The 17002-nt window shown below is 48.6% G+C and overlaps 1 protein-coding gene and 1 pseudogene across 8 annotated transcripts in view; one reads left to right on the top strand and one right to left on the bottom strand.

Moving 5' to 3' along the window:
* Positions 1-2608: 2608 nt before the first annotated feature.
* On the bottom strand, positions 2609-3069 carry LOC117067440 (annotated as a pseudogene).
* Positions 3070-15434: 12365 nt separating this feature from the next.
* MAP3K3 (mitogen-activated protein kinase kinase kinase 3) overlaps positions 15435-17002 on the top strand; it is a 76524-nt gene continuing 74956 nt past the window's right edge. For 4 of the 8 annotated variants that reach the window (XM_033184014.1, XM_033184018.1, XM_033184016.1 and 1 more), the window contains exon 1: positions 15435-16029. In XM_033184014.1, the coding sequence (XP_033039905.1) occupies positions 16026-16029 (4 nt within the window). In that variant the 5' untranslated portion in view covers positions 15435-16025. The remainder of the gene's footprint in view (positions 16030-17002) is intronic. The other 4 variants (XM_033184022.1, XM_033184021.1, XM_033184019.1 and 1 more) reach the window with 1 other exon arrangement.

Genomic DNA, 17002 nt, shown 5'->3' with positions numbered 1-17002 from the left:
AAGTCCCTAGGCTTAGCTCTACTACTACAGTCCCAGGATTATTTTTTTTGATTGGCCATACAAATGTAGTTGTATCCCGACACTCCATGGTCTAATGCTGGTCTTACGACCTAAACCTGTCATTCATTCATGCAACTAATATTTCTGGAACACTAGCTATGCACCAAGAATTGTACTTATCTAGAACATAAGCTATTCAACTGGTATCCTGTGTTAGATCCTACTCTAGAAGGTAGGACCTCAACACAGGACTGCTCTTTACTGGAGCTGCCCCAGGGCAGTGTGAGCTGCTGTGCAATCATCTGTTGCTCTCTTTGTGTGACTTCTGTGCCCTTCTTTCACCAAACAGCTTAAGGTTCTAGCCCAGTTGGAAAGCGAGTGCCAGTGATAAGGGACTTGGCAGTGGCTCACACCTATAATCCCATCTACTCCAGAGGCTGAGGCGGGAGGATCACTGGAGCCCAGGAGTTTGAGGCTACAGTGAGCTATGATTGCACCACTGCATTCCAGCCTGGGTGACAGAGTGAGAACTCTTGTCTTTTTTTTGAGGCAGAGTCTCACTCTTGCCCTGGCTGGAGAGCCGTGGCACAGTCTCGGCTCATTGCAGCCTTGACCTCCTGGACTCAAGCAGTCCTTCCACCTCAGCCTCCCAAGTAGCTAGAACTACAGGTGCATGCCACCACGCCCAGCTAATTTATATATATTTTTGTAGAGATGGGGTTTCACTATATTGTCCAGGTTGGTGTCGAGCTCCTGAACTCAAGCGATCTGCACACTTGGCCTCCCAAAGTGCTGGGATTACAGGTATGAGCCGCCGCGCCTGGCTGAGTCTGTCTCTGCTTTTTTCTGAGACAGAGTCTGGCTATGTCGCCCAGGCTGGAGTGCAGTAGCGTGATCTTGGCTACTGCAACTTCCACCTCCCAGGTTCAAGCGATTCTCCTGCTTCAGCCTCCCAGGTAGCTGGGATTACAAGCAGGCACTACCATGCCCGGCTAATTTTTTTGTTGGGGGGAGGGGAGAAAATTAAACCTTATTTATTTTTAAAACCAAACCACTAGGAAAATATATCACAGCCTGGAAACAGCAAATGGACAGGCTCTATTATCATTTCAAGTAATAAGTTGGTGAAAATACAATGAGGTTGCTATCAAAAGAATAAGGTGCCATGCCGGGGCAGGAACACTGCAAGTTCCGAAAGCCCCAGGCAAAAATGGTATTTGGTAATGGGGTCTGCCTCTCTTTTGCTCTAAGGGAGTCGGCTCATCCTAGCCCAAGTTGCTTACGTTTTCTCCCTTGAATTTCCTGTTGCCGGGATTTGTGTCAATAGTGCTCTGTTAATTCAGGGAGCTGAGTAGGCAATGCTAGGTTTAGGCTTTCATTCCATCCGTTCTATAAAAACCAGGTTTTTCCAAATCCAGTACTTCATAACTCATAATCAAGTAGCCAACTGCTCCTCTTTTACTGTTCATTCCTAGATACTAGTATATATCACAATCAAAACCCCCTTCTCTTCACCGGGAAAGTGTTACTGCAAGATTTTCCTGTCATTTTGCTACACACAGCCTCAGGGCCCGTCAGCCAGTAATTATGCTTCCCATAATTAGTGTGTCGTCACCTCTCATGTTTTTGCATGGTCTCCAGGCTGAAAGATGCGGCATGTAATAATTTTAAGAAATGTACATCCACATCTTGACCAGAAATGGGGATCCACAAGGAACCTTTCCAAGTTCTTAACCAAACTAGTCTTCCTCCCAATTCCACATCTTAAAATCAACTTGTATCGCCTTGTATAAATTACACAAAACCAAGAAAACAAGGACCCAGAAAACTTTTTTGCCCTTCTAAGTGAGTGACCTCATCAATTTTGTTTTACAACTTACCGAAAATGGTGTGGTGACACTTCTGGTAAACAGGATGTTGTCAACAAAGAGAAAAGATCTCTCCTTAAACTCCACCAACTCTAACCTGCCAGCCTGTTGGTACCTGTGTAGTAAGAAGAGTCTGGTACCTTGGAGGGCTCTGGCTTGTTACAGGGGAGATCCTTACTGGCAGGATAAGCACTGGCCACAGGACATATAAGCTCTAAAACTCTACTGTAATATCTCTGACCCAATTTAGTACCACTTTTTTCCATTTCATTTTTTAGAACTGAAACATAAAAGAACCAGTGCCTAGAGGCAAATGACATATGTCTTACACTTGTGGCCATCCTTCGTTTCTTCATAAACTTTGCTTAGAAGACTAAAATTCCCAATTCCTTATAAAAAATATATTCTTGGCCGGACGCGGTGGCTCAAGCCTGTAATCCCAGCACTTTGGGAGGCCGAGAGGGGCGGATCACGAGGTCAGGAGATCGAGACCATCCTGGCTAACACGGTGAAACCCCGTCTCTACTAAAAAATACAAAAAACTAGCTGGGCGCGGTGGCGGGCGCCTGTAGTCCCAGCTACTCAGGAGACTGTGGCAGGAGAATGGCGGGAACCCGGGAGGCAGAGCTTGCAGTGAGCTGAGATCTGGCCACTGCACTCCAGCTTGGGCGACAGAGCGAGGCTCCCTCTCAAAAATAAAAAAAAAATAAAAAATAAAAAAAAAAAAAATATATATATATATATATTCTTGCCCTCAGCCCCAGTGGCCACTGGCAAAGATTGTTATTTCCCAGTGGATAAGAGAGCCTCCTTCATCTTCTTGGTCATAGTTGGGATGTAGTGCGTGTGGTCATCCACACACTTGGTCACACAACCGTCCAGCTGCTGCTTCACCTGAAGCCCCTTACTGCCAGCATCTATAGAATCTTTGACTTTGTCATTGCAATGCATGGTGCACCAGGCCAGGTGGTCCTAGAACTTCTCCAACTCACTGGTGACCAAAGCCTGGGCTTGAGCCAGAGGCACATGGCAGTGCTTTGATGCACTGGTGCACCTGCTGCATGGAGGTCTGACTGTTCTCACAACAGCTGGTTCTGCATCGGAACATGAGACCCTGCATCTTCCAGATATTCTCTCTCTCCAGACTCTTCAGCATGGAGTCCACCACCTCCTGCACCCGCAGCTGTTGCAGCTCCGCCATGGCAACCCTACACTGCCCTGGGCCATGCCACCCTGACTAATTTTTGTATCTCTAGTAGAGACCAGGTTTCATCATGTTGGCCAGGCTGGTCTCGAACTCCTGACCTTAGATAATCCATCCACCTTGGCCTCCCAAAGTGCTGGGATTACAGGCATGAGCCACGGCACCCAGCCTCTGTCTCTCAAAAAAAAAAAAAGGGACTGCCAGGGCCTGCTTTGCCTGGGTCCTTATGCATCCTGAGATTGGTCACAGTGAACCAATGAGAAGATTGATCTGCTCTCAAGAAGGGCTACCACAAGCTGGTTTTGAAAGCTTGGTTCTGAGAACAACCAGCCCTAGATCGTTTTCTTTTTTTTCTTTTTTTTTGAGACGGAGTCTCGCTCTGTCACCCAGGCTGGAGTGCAGTGGCGCGATCTCGGCTCACTGCAAGCTCCGCCTCCTGGGTTTACGCCATTCTCCTGCCTCATCCTCCCGAGTAGCTGGGACTACAGGTGCCCGCCATCTCACCCGGCTAGTTTTTTGTATTTTTTAGTAGAGACGGGGTTTCACCGTGTAGACCAGGATGGTCTCGATCTCCTGACCTCGTGATCCACCCGTCTCGGCCTCCCAAAGTGCTGGGATTACAGGCTTGAGCCACCGCGCCCGGCCCCTAGATCCTTTTCATCTCTGATACCAAATGATGTGGCACTGAGAACTGAAGAGGAAACGTGAACAGAAAGAAGAGTGAGGGCTGAATAAGAAGCCTGGCCGGTAGGAAATAGGGCCCTTGGTACCTTTTGCTCCTAATAGTCACTTCTGGGTTTAGAAGGGCCAGGAACTCCCACCTCCTGCGTCTGAGTCTGTCAAGCATGTTAGGCCTAAAGTGGCTTTCTGATCCCTGTTATACACCTATTTATAAGTTATTTAAGCTAATTCTGAGCTCAGAGTAATTTTCCTGAAGGAGCCTTAGGTAAATAAGGATGGCAAAGAACTAAAACAAAATTTACTGTAAATGATAGCTTCAGCTTCTAGGAAAAGAATTACTGACTCCACAGTGATGTCAATAGCTGGAGAACAAGGGCTACGAGGAAGAAAACGAGTGAAATAATCCATGGTTATGCCGCTTGCCCAAATATCTGAATTGCTTATCATTAAAAAAGAGCAACTTTGCATTTATATGCAGCTTCATAATTTATTTTTATTTTTTTTATTTTTAATTTTTTTTGAAACGGAGTCTTGCTCTGCCACCCAGGCTGGAGTGCAGTGGCCGGATCTCAGCTCACTGCAAGCTCCGCCTCCCGGGTTTACGCCATTCTCCTGCCTCAGCCTCCCGAGTAGCTGGGACTACAGGCGCCCGCCTCGTCGCCCGGCTAGTTTTTTGTATTTTTAAGTAGAGACAGGGTTTCACCGTATTAGCCAGGAGGGTCTCGATCTCCTGACCTCGTGATTCGCCCATCTCGGCCTCCCAAAGTGCTGGGATGACAGGCTTGAGCCACCGCGCCCGGCCCCCGCTTCATAATTTATAAAATACTTTTACATGTTATTTATTTGATTTTCCCAACAAACCTATAAAACACTTTCACTAAGCATTTTATGCACAGATGATCTCATACCAAGCAGGTAAGAACAGGTCTAATACCACATCTTATACTGATAGACTTTGGCTTATAAAATAGCTCTGTTTTGGAAATTAATTTGGAGGAATCTTATCACTTATAATCTGAGAAGTCTGTACTAAGGGAGTCTGCTCTTAAAGGGAACATGGCTAGTCATGTGAATAGATCTCTAATGTAATATATAGAATCTTTATTAATATGGACTGTTGCATAACCAATTATCTTACATCAAGACGTTTACTATAAGGCACAGTAAAGGCTCCTGTGATGATGGCTCTGCACTGACCCCTAGTGGTGCCCTGCAGTCTCTCTCCTGCAGTTAATAGGAAAGGCAGAAATGAACCCTTCCTTGAATTTGTTCTGCTGTCTCTAGATCTGGTAAAGATCCTGAGCTATTCAAATAAAGATGATCACAGCCGGGTGCGGTGGCTCACGCTTGTAATCCCAGGACTTTGGGAGGCCGAGGCGGGTGGATTACCTGAGGTCAGGAGTTCGAGACCAGTCTGGCCAACATGGTGAAACCCTGTCTCTACTAAAAATACAAAAAATTAGCCAGGTGTGGTGGCAGGCGCCTGTAATCCCAGCTACTTCGGAGGCTGAGGCAGGAGAATGGCCTGAACCCAGGAGGTGGAGCTTGCAGTGAGCCGAGATCACACCATTGTACTCCAGCCTGGGGCACAAGAGTGAGACTCCGTCTCAAAAAAAAAAAAAGTTAAAGATGGTCACATCCATATGCCAAGGTATTATGTTGTCACTAAAAATTATTTTTCAAACAATCTTTTGTCGGAGAAAATGTTTACAATATAACATTAAGTGGGAAAAAAGATGCAAAACTATATGTATAGTGTGGTCCAAATTTTGAAATAGATATGTATATATTTAACATATTATATATATGAACTTTTTAAAAAGACTAGAAGGAAATGTACTAAAATATCAAAACTGGTTATCTCAGGGTAGTGATGTTATTACTGAGCTTTATATTCTGTAATCATGTTTTCCTCCTTTCCTTTCCCCTTTCCTTTCCCCTTTCCTTTCCCCTCTCCTCTCCTCTCCTCTCCTCTCCTCTTCTCTTTTCTTTTCCTTTCTTTTCTTTTCGATGGGGTCTTCCTGGCCAGGCATGGTGGCTCACGCCTGTAACCCCAGCACTTTGGGAGGCTGAGGTGTGCGGATCATGAGGTCAGGAGTTCGAGACCAGCCTGGCCAATGTGGTGAAACCCCGTTTCTACTAAAAATATAAAACTTGTCTGAACATGGTGGCGGGCGCCTGTAATCCCAGCTACTTGGGAAGCTGAGGCATGAGAATCATTTGAACCCAGGAGGCGGAGGTTGCAGTGAGCCGAGATCGCACCACTGCACTCCAGCCTGGGAGACAGAGCAAGACTCTGTCTCACAAAAAAAAAAAAAAAAAAAAAGCCCAGTGCGGTGGCTCACGCCCGTAATCCCAGCACTTCTGGAGGCCGGCAGATCACGAGGTCAGGAGGTCGAGACCATCCTGGCTAACACGGTGAAACCCCGTCTCTACTAAAAATACAAAAAATTAGCGGGGCGTGGTGGCGGGCCCCTGCAGTCCCAGCTACTCCGGAGGCTGAGGCAGGAGAATGGCATGAACCCGGGAGGCGGAGCTTGCAGTGAGCCAAGATGGCGCCGCTGCACTCCAGCCCGGGCTACACAGCGAGACTCCGTCTCAAAAAAAAAAAAAAAAAGAGGTCCTGTGTTGCCCAGGCTGGTTTTGAATTCCCGGCTCCTAGGGATCCTCCTGCCTCAGCCTCCCAAAACGCTGGGATTATAGGTGTGAGCCACTGTGCCCAGCCGCCATGTTTTACTTTTATCAGGTGAAATATTAAAAAACAAAACAAAACAAAACAAAAACCAAAAGCTAGTCTCCAGCATCTGACAGTCTGGGAGTCAGGTGCACATTAAAGTCAGAGGAATGGGGTCTGGTGCTGGCTTGGCTTGCTTTTCCTTCTCTTTGGTTATTGTCTTGGCAACATAAAATTATTCAAGGCCTTGAAGCCACCTTGGGCTTACTTTCAAGTGCCCTTTTAGTGGGCCAGAAGTATCTGTGATAGGCTCTGTTCCCAGTCTTGACTCTTATAAGAAGCACTCTTGTGCGTAGCCACCTCCCCTCTGCTAGGGGCCTTGGCTGAATCAAAGAGGAACAGTAAAGGCTCTGCCTCCAACCAACTGTGGAAATTCAGCCATGTGGTTGAGTTACTTTTTTTCTCTGAAACTTAGAGCAGTCAATAAAGCTTCAAACTCGAAGAGTCCCCAACTCCCAGGCTTACTTGAATCCCCGTAGACACTTCTGGAAACATTCTGTGAAGAGAAAATAAAAGTAAGTCTGGCAAAAGGGAATGTGATGATAGATCCACAATATTGTTTTTCTTTTTCTTTTCCTTTCCTTTCCTGTGTGTGTGTGTGTGTGAGAGAGACAGGGTCTCACTTTGTCAGCCAAGCTGGAGTGCAGTGGCACAGCCATGGCTCACTGCAGCCTCAACCTCTCAGGCTCAAGCAGTCCTTCCACCTCAGCCTCCTTGCATCCTACCATGCCCAGCTATTTTATGTTTTGTACAGATTGGGTATTGCTATGTTGACAGTGCTGGTCTTGAACTCCTGGGCTCAAGTGATCCTCCCATCTTGGCCTCCCAAATTGCTGGGATTACAGGTATGAACCATCAGCCTGGTACCACACTACTCTTAACTGAAATTATTCTGTGTCCAACCAGTGAACAGGATAGCATTTTTCTTCTTTATTCTTTTCATTTTTTGTGTATGCCCAAAAGGTAACATTTATTGTCTTTAAAAAGGCAAATCTTACATAAATAAGTAACAACAACAACAAAATTCCCACTTAATTCTACCTCCTAAGATACAACCACCATTAATGATTTATATTTTTCCACTGTTTGGAGCCAGTCTGCTAGGGACCAAATTCTAGGTCTGCCAACAGCTAGCAACCTTGGACAAGAACTTAACCTGCTTCTTTACCTGTAAAATGGGAGTAATGATAGTACCTATTACATGGGGCTGTTTTGAGAATTAAATAAGTTAATATATGTTAAGCACCTAAAACAGCACCTGGCAATAGTAAGTGTTCAATAAATGTTGGCCTTTTTCTAAGTGTGAATGAGCATTTTTTTTCATTAAATTTTTTTTTTTTTTTTGGCTGGGCACGGTGGCTAATGTCTGCAATCCTAGCACTTTGGGAGACTGAGGCAGGTGGATTGCCTCAGCTCAGGAGTTCAAGACCACCCTGGGGGCAACATGGTGAAACCCCGCATCTACTAAAATACAAAAAATTATCTGGGCTTGGTGGTGCTTGCCTGTAATCCCAGCTACTCAGGAGGCTGAAGCAGGAGAATTGCTTGAACCCAGGAGGCGGAGGTTGCAGTGAGATTGCAATTTTTTTAAATTGAGATGGGATCTTACCATTGTTGCCCAGGCCAGTCTTGAACTCCTGGGCTCAAGTGATCCTCCCAGCTTCGCCTTCCAAAATGCTGGAATTATAGGCGTGAGCCACCTTGCCTGGCCAGCTGCTTCCTCTTCTTTTTTTTTTTTTTTAAATAGATATGGAGTCTCAGTATGTTGGAGAGTCATATCAGGATCTTGATATGTAGTTTTGAACCCATGGCCTGAAGCAATTCTGCCTCAGCCTCCCAAAGTGTTGAGATTATAGGCATAAGCCACCACACCTGGCCTGAATGAGCATTTTTTAAAACTGAAAAGTGATCATGCTATACACTTTGCTTTAACCTTTTTTTTTTCACTTCACAATATATCCTGGTTACCCTTTTTTTTTTTTTTTGAGACGGAGTCTCACTCTGTCGCCCAGGCTGGAGTACAGTGGCCGGATCTCAGCTCACTGCAAGCTCCGCCTCCCGGGTTTATGCCATTCTCCTGCCTCAGCCTCCCGAGTAGCTGGGACTACAGGCACCCACCACCTCGCCCGGCTAGTTTTTTTGTATTTTTTAGTAGAGACGGGGTTTCACCGTGTTAGCCAGGATGGTCTCGATCTCCTGACCTCATGATCTGCCCGTCTCGGCCTCCCAAAGTGCTGGGATTACAGGCTTGAGCCACTGCGCCCGGCCGTCTTTTCATTCTTTTTAATAGCTACATAACTTTTTTGGTATTAATGTGTCATAATTTAACCAGTCTCCTATCAATGGGCATTTGGATTGTCTATTTTTAAAAAGATGCTAGGGCCGGGCATGGTGGCTCACACCTGTAATCCCAGCACTTCAAGAGGCTGAGGCAGGCAGATTGCTTGAGCCCAAAGAGTTCGAGACCAGCCTGGGCAACATGGCAAAACCCTGTCTCTATAAAACATACAAACGTTAGCAGGGCATGGTGGTATACACCTGTAGTCCCAGCTACTTGGGAGGCTGGGGTGGGAAGATTGAGCCCAAGAAGTCGAGGCTGCAGTGAGCTATGATTGCACTACTTCACTCCATCCTGGGTGATGGAGTAAGACTCTGTCTTCAAAAATAAAATGAAAATAACAAGCCAGGTGTGGTGCCATGAGCCTATAGTACCAGCTACTGACGAGACTGAGACAGGAGGATCCCTTGAGCCCGGGAGGTTGAGCTTGCAGTGAGCTATGACTGCACCACTGTACTCCAGTCTGGATGACAGCAAGACCTTGTCTCAAAAAAGAATTTTCGGCGGGGCGCAGTGGCTCACACCTGTAATCACAGCACTTTGGGTGGCCGAGGTGGGCGGATCACGAGGTCAGGAGATAGAGACCATCCTGGCTAACATGCTGAAACCCCGTCTCTACTAAAAATACAAAAAATTAGCTGGGCATGGTGGCAGGCACCTGTAGTCCCAGCTACTCAGGAGGCTGAGGCAGGAGAATGGCGTGAACCTGGGAGGCGGAGCTTGCAGTGAGCAGAGATCACGCCACTGTACTCCAGCCTAGGTGACAGAGCGAGACTCTGTCTCAAAAAAAAAAAAAAGATAAAATACTGCATATACCTAAAAGGGAGCATTATGGAAATTACATTCAATTACTGACATCTCCATTTGAGGTTCACTTACTCATTTGACAAATATTTGTGTTTTTTTTTTTTTGAGACGGAGTCTCGCTCTGTCGCCCAGGCTGGAGTGCAGTGGCCGGATCTCAGCTCACTGCAAGTTCCGCCTCCCGGGTTTACACCATTCTCCTGCCTCAGCCTCCCGAGTAGCTGGGACTACAGGCGCCAGCCACCTTGCCCGGCTAGCTTTTTTTGTATTTGTTTAGTAGAGACCGGGTTTCACCGTGTTAGCCAGGATGGTCTCGAACTCCTGACCTCGTGATCCGCCCGTCTCGGCCTCCCAAAGTGCTGGGATTACAGGCTTGAGCCACTGCGCCCGGCAAATATTTGTTTTTTAATGTGCTATGAAAGATGATAGGATGTTAATTTGAAAGCAGCGTCTATCTTTATGCTTAATTTGGTTGTTTTGTTTTGCTTTGTTTTGTTTTGTTTGAGGGTCTGGCCCTGTCGTCTAGGCTGGAGTGCAGTGACAGGATCATAGCTCACTGTAGCCCTGACCTCCTGAGCTCAAGCAGTTCTCCCGCCTCAGCTTCTTGAGTAGCTAGGACTACAGGCACACACCACCACACCTGGATAATTTAAAATTTTTTTTATAGCGACGAGGTCTAACTATGTTGCCCAGACTGGTCTCAGACTCCTGGCTTCAAGCAGTCCTCCCTCCTTAACCTCCTAAAATGTTAGGATTACAGACATATGAGCCACCACACCTGGCCTCTTTATACATACTCGGTTAAAGACAATTGTTAGAGAACAGGACACGTGCTTTGATGAAGAAAGTACCGAGCGCTCTGAGAGCATGTCTGAGGGCCTTAACCCGGACTTGGAGGTGTCTGTCTGGGAAGGCTTCCTGGAGGGAATGCTGTTTAGGCTTAGTTCTTCCCTGAAAGGTTGGAGGTGGGAGCAGAAGCGAAGAGGATTTCATACGGAGAACATAGCACATGCAGAGATATAGAAGCAAGAGAAAGTCATATTTGAGGAATGGCTGGTGGTTCCAAGTGGCTGGGGCATAGAATTTGAATAATTGGGTTAACTATTATAGTTAAGGTGGGAAATGGAAGGATATGTGTCTGAAGAAGGAATGGGTTGGGTCCTGAAGGACCTTCTTAAGTACATTCACATATTTGACTTATCTTAAGGGTGATGGGAAACTTTTTAGGGAGGGTATGGCAGAATCAGGTGTCCATTTCAGAAAGATAACTCTGTGACGTGAATATATGTTGAGAGGCTGTTACACTTAAGTAATGCAGGTAAGAGATTTTGGTGGTTTGAACTAGGGTGGTGAAATGGCATTCCATTGGAGAGGAATGGACAGATTGGAGATTTCTTCAAGATTGGCTGTGGGGAAAAAGAAATGGAGAGAAAGAGTTTTCTGATCATTTGAAGGTATCTAACTTGGGGAACTGGAGAGGGACAGAGGAAATATAGAACTATGGGGGAAAATGATTTCAGTTTGGACCCAGAATTGGAGATTCCTATGGGACACCCATGTCTGTGGAGCTCAGAATAAAGACCTCCCTAAGCTAGAGATACAGATGAGATTCTGGAATCCTCAGCGCATATGGTAACTGCAGTGTGGGAATGTTTGAGATGGTTGGTTGAGACACAGACAATGCAAATGAAGCCACAAAGAAGGCAGTTGTAAGAAAGGTAGAAGGTAAATCAGAAGGTTCTTTTCAGCTAAAGACTCAAGTTGGCTGGGCATGGTGGCTCACGCCTGTAATCCCAGCACTTTGGGAGGCCGAGGCGGGCGGATCACGAGGTCAGGAGATCGAGACCATCCTGGCTAACACAGTGAAAACCCGTCTGTACTAAAAATACAAAAAGTTAGCTGGGCATGGTGGCAGGCACCTGTAGTCCCAGCTACCCAGGAGGCTGAGGCAGGAGAATGGCGTGAACCGGGGAGGCGGAGCTTGCAGTGAGCCGAGATCGCGCCACTGCACTCCAGCCTGGGCGACCGAGCGAGACTCCATCTCAAAAAAAAAAAACTCAGGTAGACGTAGTTCTCTATGTGTGAGGCACTATTCTAAGTGCTGGTGACAGAGCAGTAAGCAGGACAAAATTCCTACTCCTGCATACCTTATGCTTGTGGTAGTTGGAGTAGAGCAAACAAATAAATATATAATTTTAGCCACTGAGAAAAAAAACAAGGAAAAAATGTACAAATACAGAATGATGGAAGGGAGGGGTCATTTTGGATGGGGTGATAAGAAAAGACTTAAAAGCAGACGTTTGATCAGAGACTTGAATGAACTGCAGAAATGAGAACATCTTGGGGAAGAGCATTCCAGGCAGAACAAATGGCAAGTGCAAAGGCCCTGGGGTGAAAAAGCTTGGTAGTTTCAAAGAACGGAAAGAAGGCCCGAGTGGCTAGAGGACAGTGACAGAGGGACAGGATGGAGGGGCCAGCTCCTATTGGGCCTGGCAGGTCATGACAAAGAATTGGGGTTTTATTCTGAGTGTAATGGGAGGGAAACCATCGGAGGGTTGAAAGTGGGGAGGGGGTGGGGTAGCATGATGTGAATTACATTTTACAGGGATCACTCTGGTTGCTATTGGGGAATCATTTGTTGGGCTGCCACAGAGGAAACAATGGAGGCCAGATAGGAGTCTGGGGCAGTCATTCAGGAGAGTAGGTGGTGGCTTGGATAAGGGGGGTGGGATGAGAAGTGGTTGGATTCAGGTGTGCATGTGTATTTTTTTTTTTTTTTTTTTTGAGACAAGGTTTCACTCTTGCTCAGGCTGGAGTGCAGTGGCACAATCTCGGCTCACTGCAACCTCTGACTTCCAGGTTCAAGCAATTCTCCTGCCTCAGCCTCCAAGTAGTTAGGATTACAGGCCACCACACCTGGCTAATTTTTATATTTTTAATAGAGATGGGGGTTTCACCATGTTGGCCAAGCTGGTTTCAAACTCCTGACCTCAGGTGATCTGCCTGCCCTGGCCTCCCAAAGGGCTGGGATTACAGGTGTGAGCCACTGCGTCCAACCTGATTGAGATACATTTTGAAGTGGGAGCTGAAAAGATTTGCTGCAGGTTTAGATATATGGGTGTCAGGGAGAGAGAATAATCAAGGAAGACTCCTAGGTTTGGACAGAGGGTCTTTGACTTACTATGGTTCGGCTTATGATTTTTTTTTTTTTTTTTTGAGACGGAGTTTTGCTTTTGTTGCCCAGGCTAGAGTGCAATGGCGTGATCTTGGCTCACTGCAACCTCTGCCTCCCAGATTCAAGCAATTGTCCTGCCTCAGCCTCCCAAGTAGCTGGAATTACAGGTGTGAGCCACGACACCCAGTTAATTTTGTATTTTTAGTAGAGATAGGGTTTTACCATGTTGGTCAGGCTGGTCTCGAACTCCTGACCTCAAGTGATTTACCCACCTTGGCCTCCCAAAGTGCTGGGATTACAGGCGTGAGCCACCGCGCCCGGCCAAAAAGTCTTTTTAAAAAAGGCTCATAGGCCGGGCACAGTGGCTTATGCCTGTAATCCCAGCACTTTGGGAGGCCAAGGTGGGCGGATCACAAGGTCAGGAGATCGAGACCATCCTGGCAAACAAGGTGAAACCCTATCTCTACTAAAAATATAAAAAATTAGCCGAGCGTGGTGGCGGGTGCCTGTAGTCCCAGTTACTCGGGAGGCTGAGGCAGGAGAATGGCGTGAACCTGGGAGGCGGAGCTTGCAGTGAGCCGAGATCGCGCCACTGTACTCCAGCCTGGGCGACAGAGCAAGACTCCGTCTCAAAAAAAAAAAAAAAAGGCTCTACTCTACTAGACAAAGTCTTATTCCTTAGTATTTAATTTCTCTCCTTAGGGAGAATTTAAATTTAATTAAGTAATTTAAATCTTTTTCCTGGCAGGGGTGGATAACGAAAAAAAGGTTGAGAAACACTGGCCTAGTGCAAGAACATGGCTTTTGGGAGTCACACAGGCTTGGTATGAATCCTGGCTCCACTACTTGGACACAGTGCTTAACCTCTCTGAGCTTCACTTTCATCGTTTCAATGCCCACAGTATTAGCATAATAACCTTAGACTTATTGGGAAAATTAAATGCAATGACGTGCCTGTTATATTGACAAATACTAATTTTCTTTCCCCTTTATCCCCGTTTTCAAGAATACAGATTATTATAGTTAAGGAACTCCAGTAAACTGGGTAGAGACTGAATCAAGTGGGAATATGGCAGGCTTAAGCTTGTTGGAAGAAAAAGAAAACAGGACAAGGGGGCTGATTAAATATACGGAGATGAGTGTAAAGAAAAAAGGGAGGCTGGTTGCAGCGGCTCACACCTGTAATCCCAGCACTTTGGGAGGCCGAGGCTGGCGGATCACCTGAGGTCTGGAGTTTGAGACCAGCCTGGGCAACATGGTGAAACCCCGTCTCTACTAAAAATTCAAAAATTAGCCAGGCATGGTGGCGCACGCCTGTTAATCCCAGCTACTTGAGAGGCTGAGGCAGGAGAATGGCTGAACCCGGGAGGCGGAGCTTGCAGTGAGCCGAGATTGCGCCACTGCACTCCAGCCTGGGCGACAGAGCGAGACTCCATCTCAAAAAAAAAAATAAAAATAAAAATAAAAATAAGTTAAAAAGAAAAAGAAATAGGGGAGAGCCCAAGGTAATTCTTAAGGGATTTGACACTCAAGGCAAAGCCACCACTCAATGTTCTTAGTGGACAGTGGACAATGACATCTGAGGAAGGTTATTTTGGAGCCTGACATATTACACTGGAACAGAGGCCAGAGAAAGGAGCCCACATTAATTGTGGTGGACTTGGAATCTGAAGAACTGGGTATATTAAAATGTTGAACAATGAAAAGGTTGGGGAAATGAACTATGGTCCCTTTAATTTTGAAATATCATGCAATCAGTAAAATTGTTTTGGAACGATATTTGGTGGGCACGGGAAAACAGAATAAAATGTAAGCATACTACAAAACAATACAAAGGCATTTTTGTCAAACGCCTATCTGGGTGGGAAATAGATTATCTCTGGGGTGGGAGCTTTTCTTTTTCATACTTTTCTGCATTTTTCAATTTTCCTACAAAAAGCTTGTATTGCTTTTATAAGAAAAAAGTTATTTTCTGAAAGAACCTCTGGCGGAACTCAGATTTCCAGGGACCCACATGCCAGCACTACCCCAGCCTCGGGTGTCTGAGGAACCTAGACTGGAGGGTGTGGCCCTGGAGGTGTGAGACTCAGGGAAAGCGGGGTTGGGCGCGGCCGCCCCTGCCCGGAGCAAGAGCAGCGTCGGGACCGGAGGACCAGCCGGGGGATGGGGCAGCAGAGGTGGCCGCGCGCCGGGAAGTGCTCAGGCCAGACCCTCCCCACTCGCTACGCGCCCCGTGCCCGAGGAGCAGGACACCAGCCTCTGGAACCACCCAGATGGCGGGGCCTCCAAGAATCCGGAGGGCGAAGGCCTGACAGCCCCTTCCAACCGCCTACTCCTCACCCCAGCCCCAAAATAGCCGACGGGGAACTGCGCCAGCCCGCGCGCCAGCCCGCGCGCCCGCCGAGCGTCCGCTGACTGACGGGAGGTGGGCATGTGGGCGGAGCCTCGCGCCGGAGCTGTGATTGGAGCAACCAACACCTCCCAATCTCTCCCAAGAAGGGGAGACGGCGCCAGAGAGGGATGCGCAGAGGCGGGGGCTTAGAGACCTCTACGTGATTGGCTAGCAGCGCAGGGAGCCGGGCGCTGTCCCGATGATTGGCAGGCGCTAGACAGCCCTCGGAAACGGCCTTGGCTTCGCCCATTGGCATCCTGTGAGAGTAGGCGGGATTGGTTCATCGTGTGGTGCTGATGATTAGCTGGCCGCTGAGAGTTAGGGTGTTGGGAGAGAGTTGGGGGGGGGAGCGGGGGCAGCCGACTTCCTTCTTGTTATTGGCTGATGAGGTGGGTAGGGGTGGTGCGACGGCCCAGCGGCTTCCTGGGATTGGTGGGCGCCGGCGTGAGTGACAGACAGTGGGGCGAGCTGCGCGACCAGCGGTTTGTTTTTCGGAGCGTTCCTGAGGTGGAGAACGGTGGCCGGACGGAGCGACTGCGGGTCTGAGGGACTGGCGGGCGGGCGGGCCGAGCGGCGCCGCCGAGGCCGGGCTAGGCCGAGCCCAGGCGCGCCCGGGATGTAGCGGGCCACCCTGCCGATGCCACAGCGCCCGGCCGCGGGCGGAGCCGGAGCCGGAGCCTGGGGAGGCGGCGGGGGCCCAGAGCGCAGCCCGCGCCCCCCGCGCGGAGCCAGGCCCGCTGCCGTCCCCGCCGCCCGGGCCCCCGGCATGCAGCCCCGGCTGCGGAGGTGACACTCACGGACCCGAGCCGCCGCCGCCGCCATCGCCACCATGGGTAAGTGTCGCCACCGCCCCGGCCTGTGCCCGCGCTGCTTCGCGACGCCCCGCCCCGGGCTGAGGGAGGAGGACCCTGGGCCGCCGCCTGACAGGCATGGACAGCCCGCCCGGCCCGGGGCTGCGGACCGCCGGCAGCCCGCCTGCCCGCCCGTCCGGCTCGCGCGCCGCGGCCCGGGCGGGGGTTCTGGGTCCGCGGGGCGGTCCGGCCGGCAGAGCCCGCTCGGCAGCCCTCCTTCCGGGCGGCGGGACGGGCGCATCCCAGGGAAGCGGCGGTGGGACCGTGGGCCCGTGCTCCGCGGGACAGCCTGGCTCGAACGAGCCGGACCGCGAGCCCGAGGGCGGGGGAGCGAGAGCGCAGTGTGGGGCCCGGGCTGGAGGCTGCCGCAGGCCCAGCTGCTGTTGTGTCTTTTCCTTGATTTGCTTTTTTTTCCTGCCTGTGTCATTTCCTTCCCTTTGGTCACACAGGCCGGCCTGTGAGAGTTCCTGGGGCTTGCTCTCCAGCCCTGTGCGCGCCCCAGCGCAGGGGGGAGGGCGTGCGGGGCTTGGCTGGGAGGCGATTAAACTGGAATCTGTGATCAAGCGCGCGGTTGACAAATGCGTGCTGCACGCAGATTGCTGGGGGTCAGGAATTGGTCGGATGCTACCAGTTAGAATTCACATCCTACTTTTTGAAAAATCCTGTTGCAGAGTTTTACATCCATTATTTTTTTCTTGCGGTATCCCTGAAATTATGTAACTTTTCAAAGAAACATTTGCTACACAGAAGAATTTCTCTGAAATCATTTCTTTTTTGTCAGTATTTGCAGTTTCTACTGTGAAGATGTAATCTAAGGAAAGCTTTTAATGTCTTCCGCGCTTAGCATTTGAGTTGAATTATATTCCATATCCTTTTTGGTAATTTAGCAAATGACTACTGGACTAGACTAAGAAATAACATTTTAAACGTTCTTTACTTCTCCTGTGCAGACAGG

Source organism: Trachypithecus francoisi, unplaced genomic scaffold (genome assembly GCF_009764315.1).
Source record: "Trachypithecus francoisi isolate TF-2019V2 unplaced genomic scaffold, Tfra_2.0 Lachesis_group20, whole genome shotgun sequence".
NCBI classification, from domain to species: Eukaryota; Metazoa; Chordata; class Mammalia; order Primates; family Cercopithecidae; genus Trachypithecus; species Trachypithecus francoisi.
The sequence above is the reverse complement of the archived record's forward strand: the minus strand, read 5'-3'. Positions and strand labels throughout refer to the sequence as shown.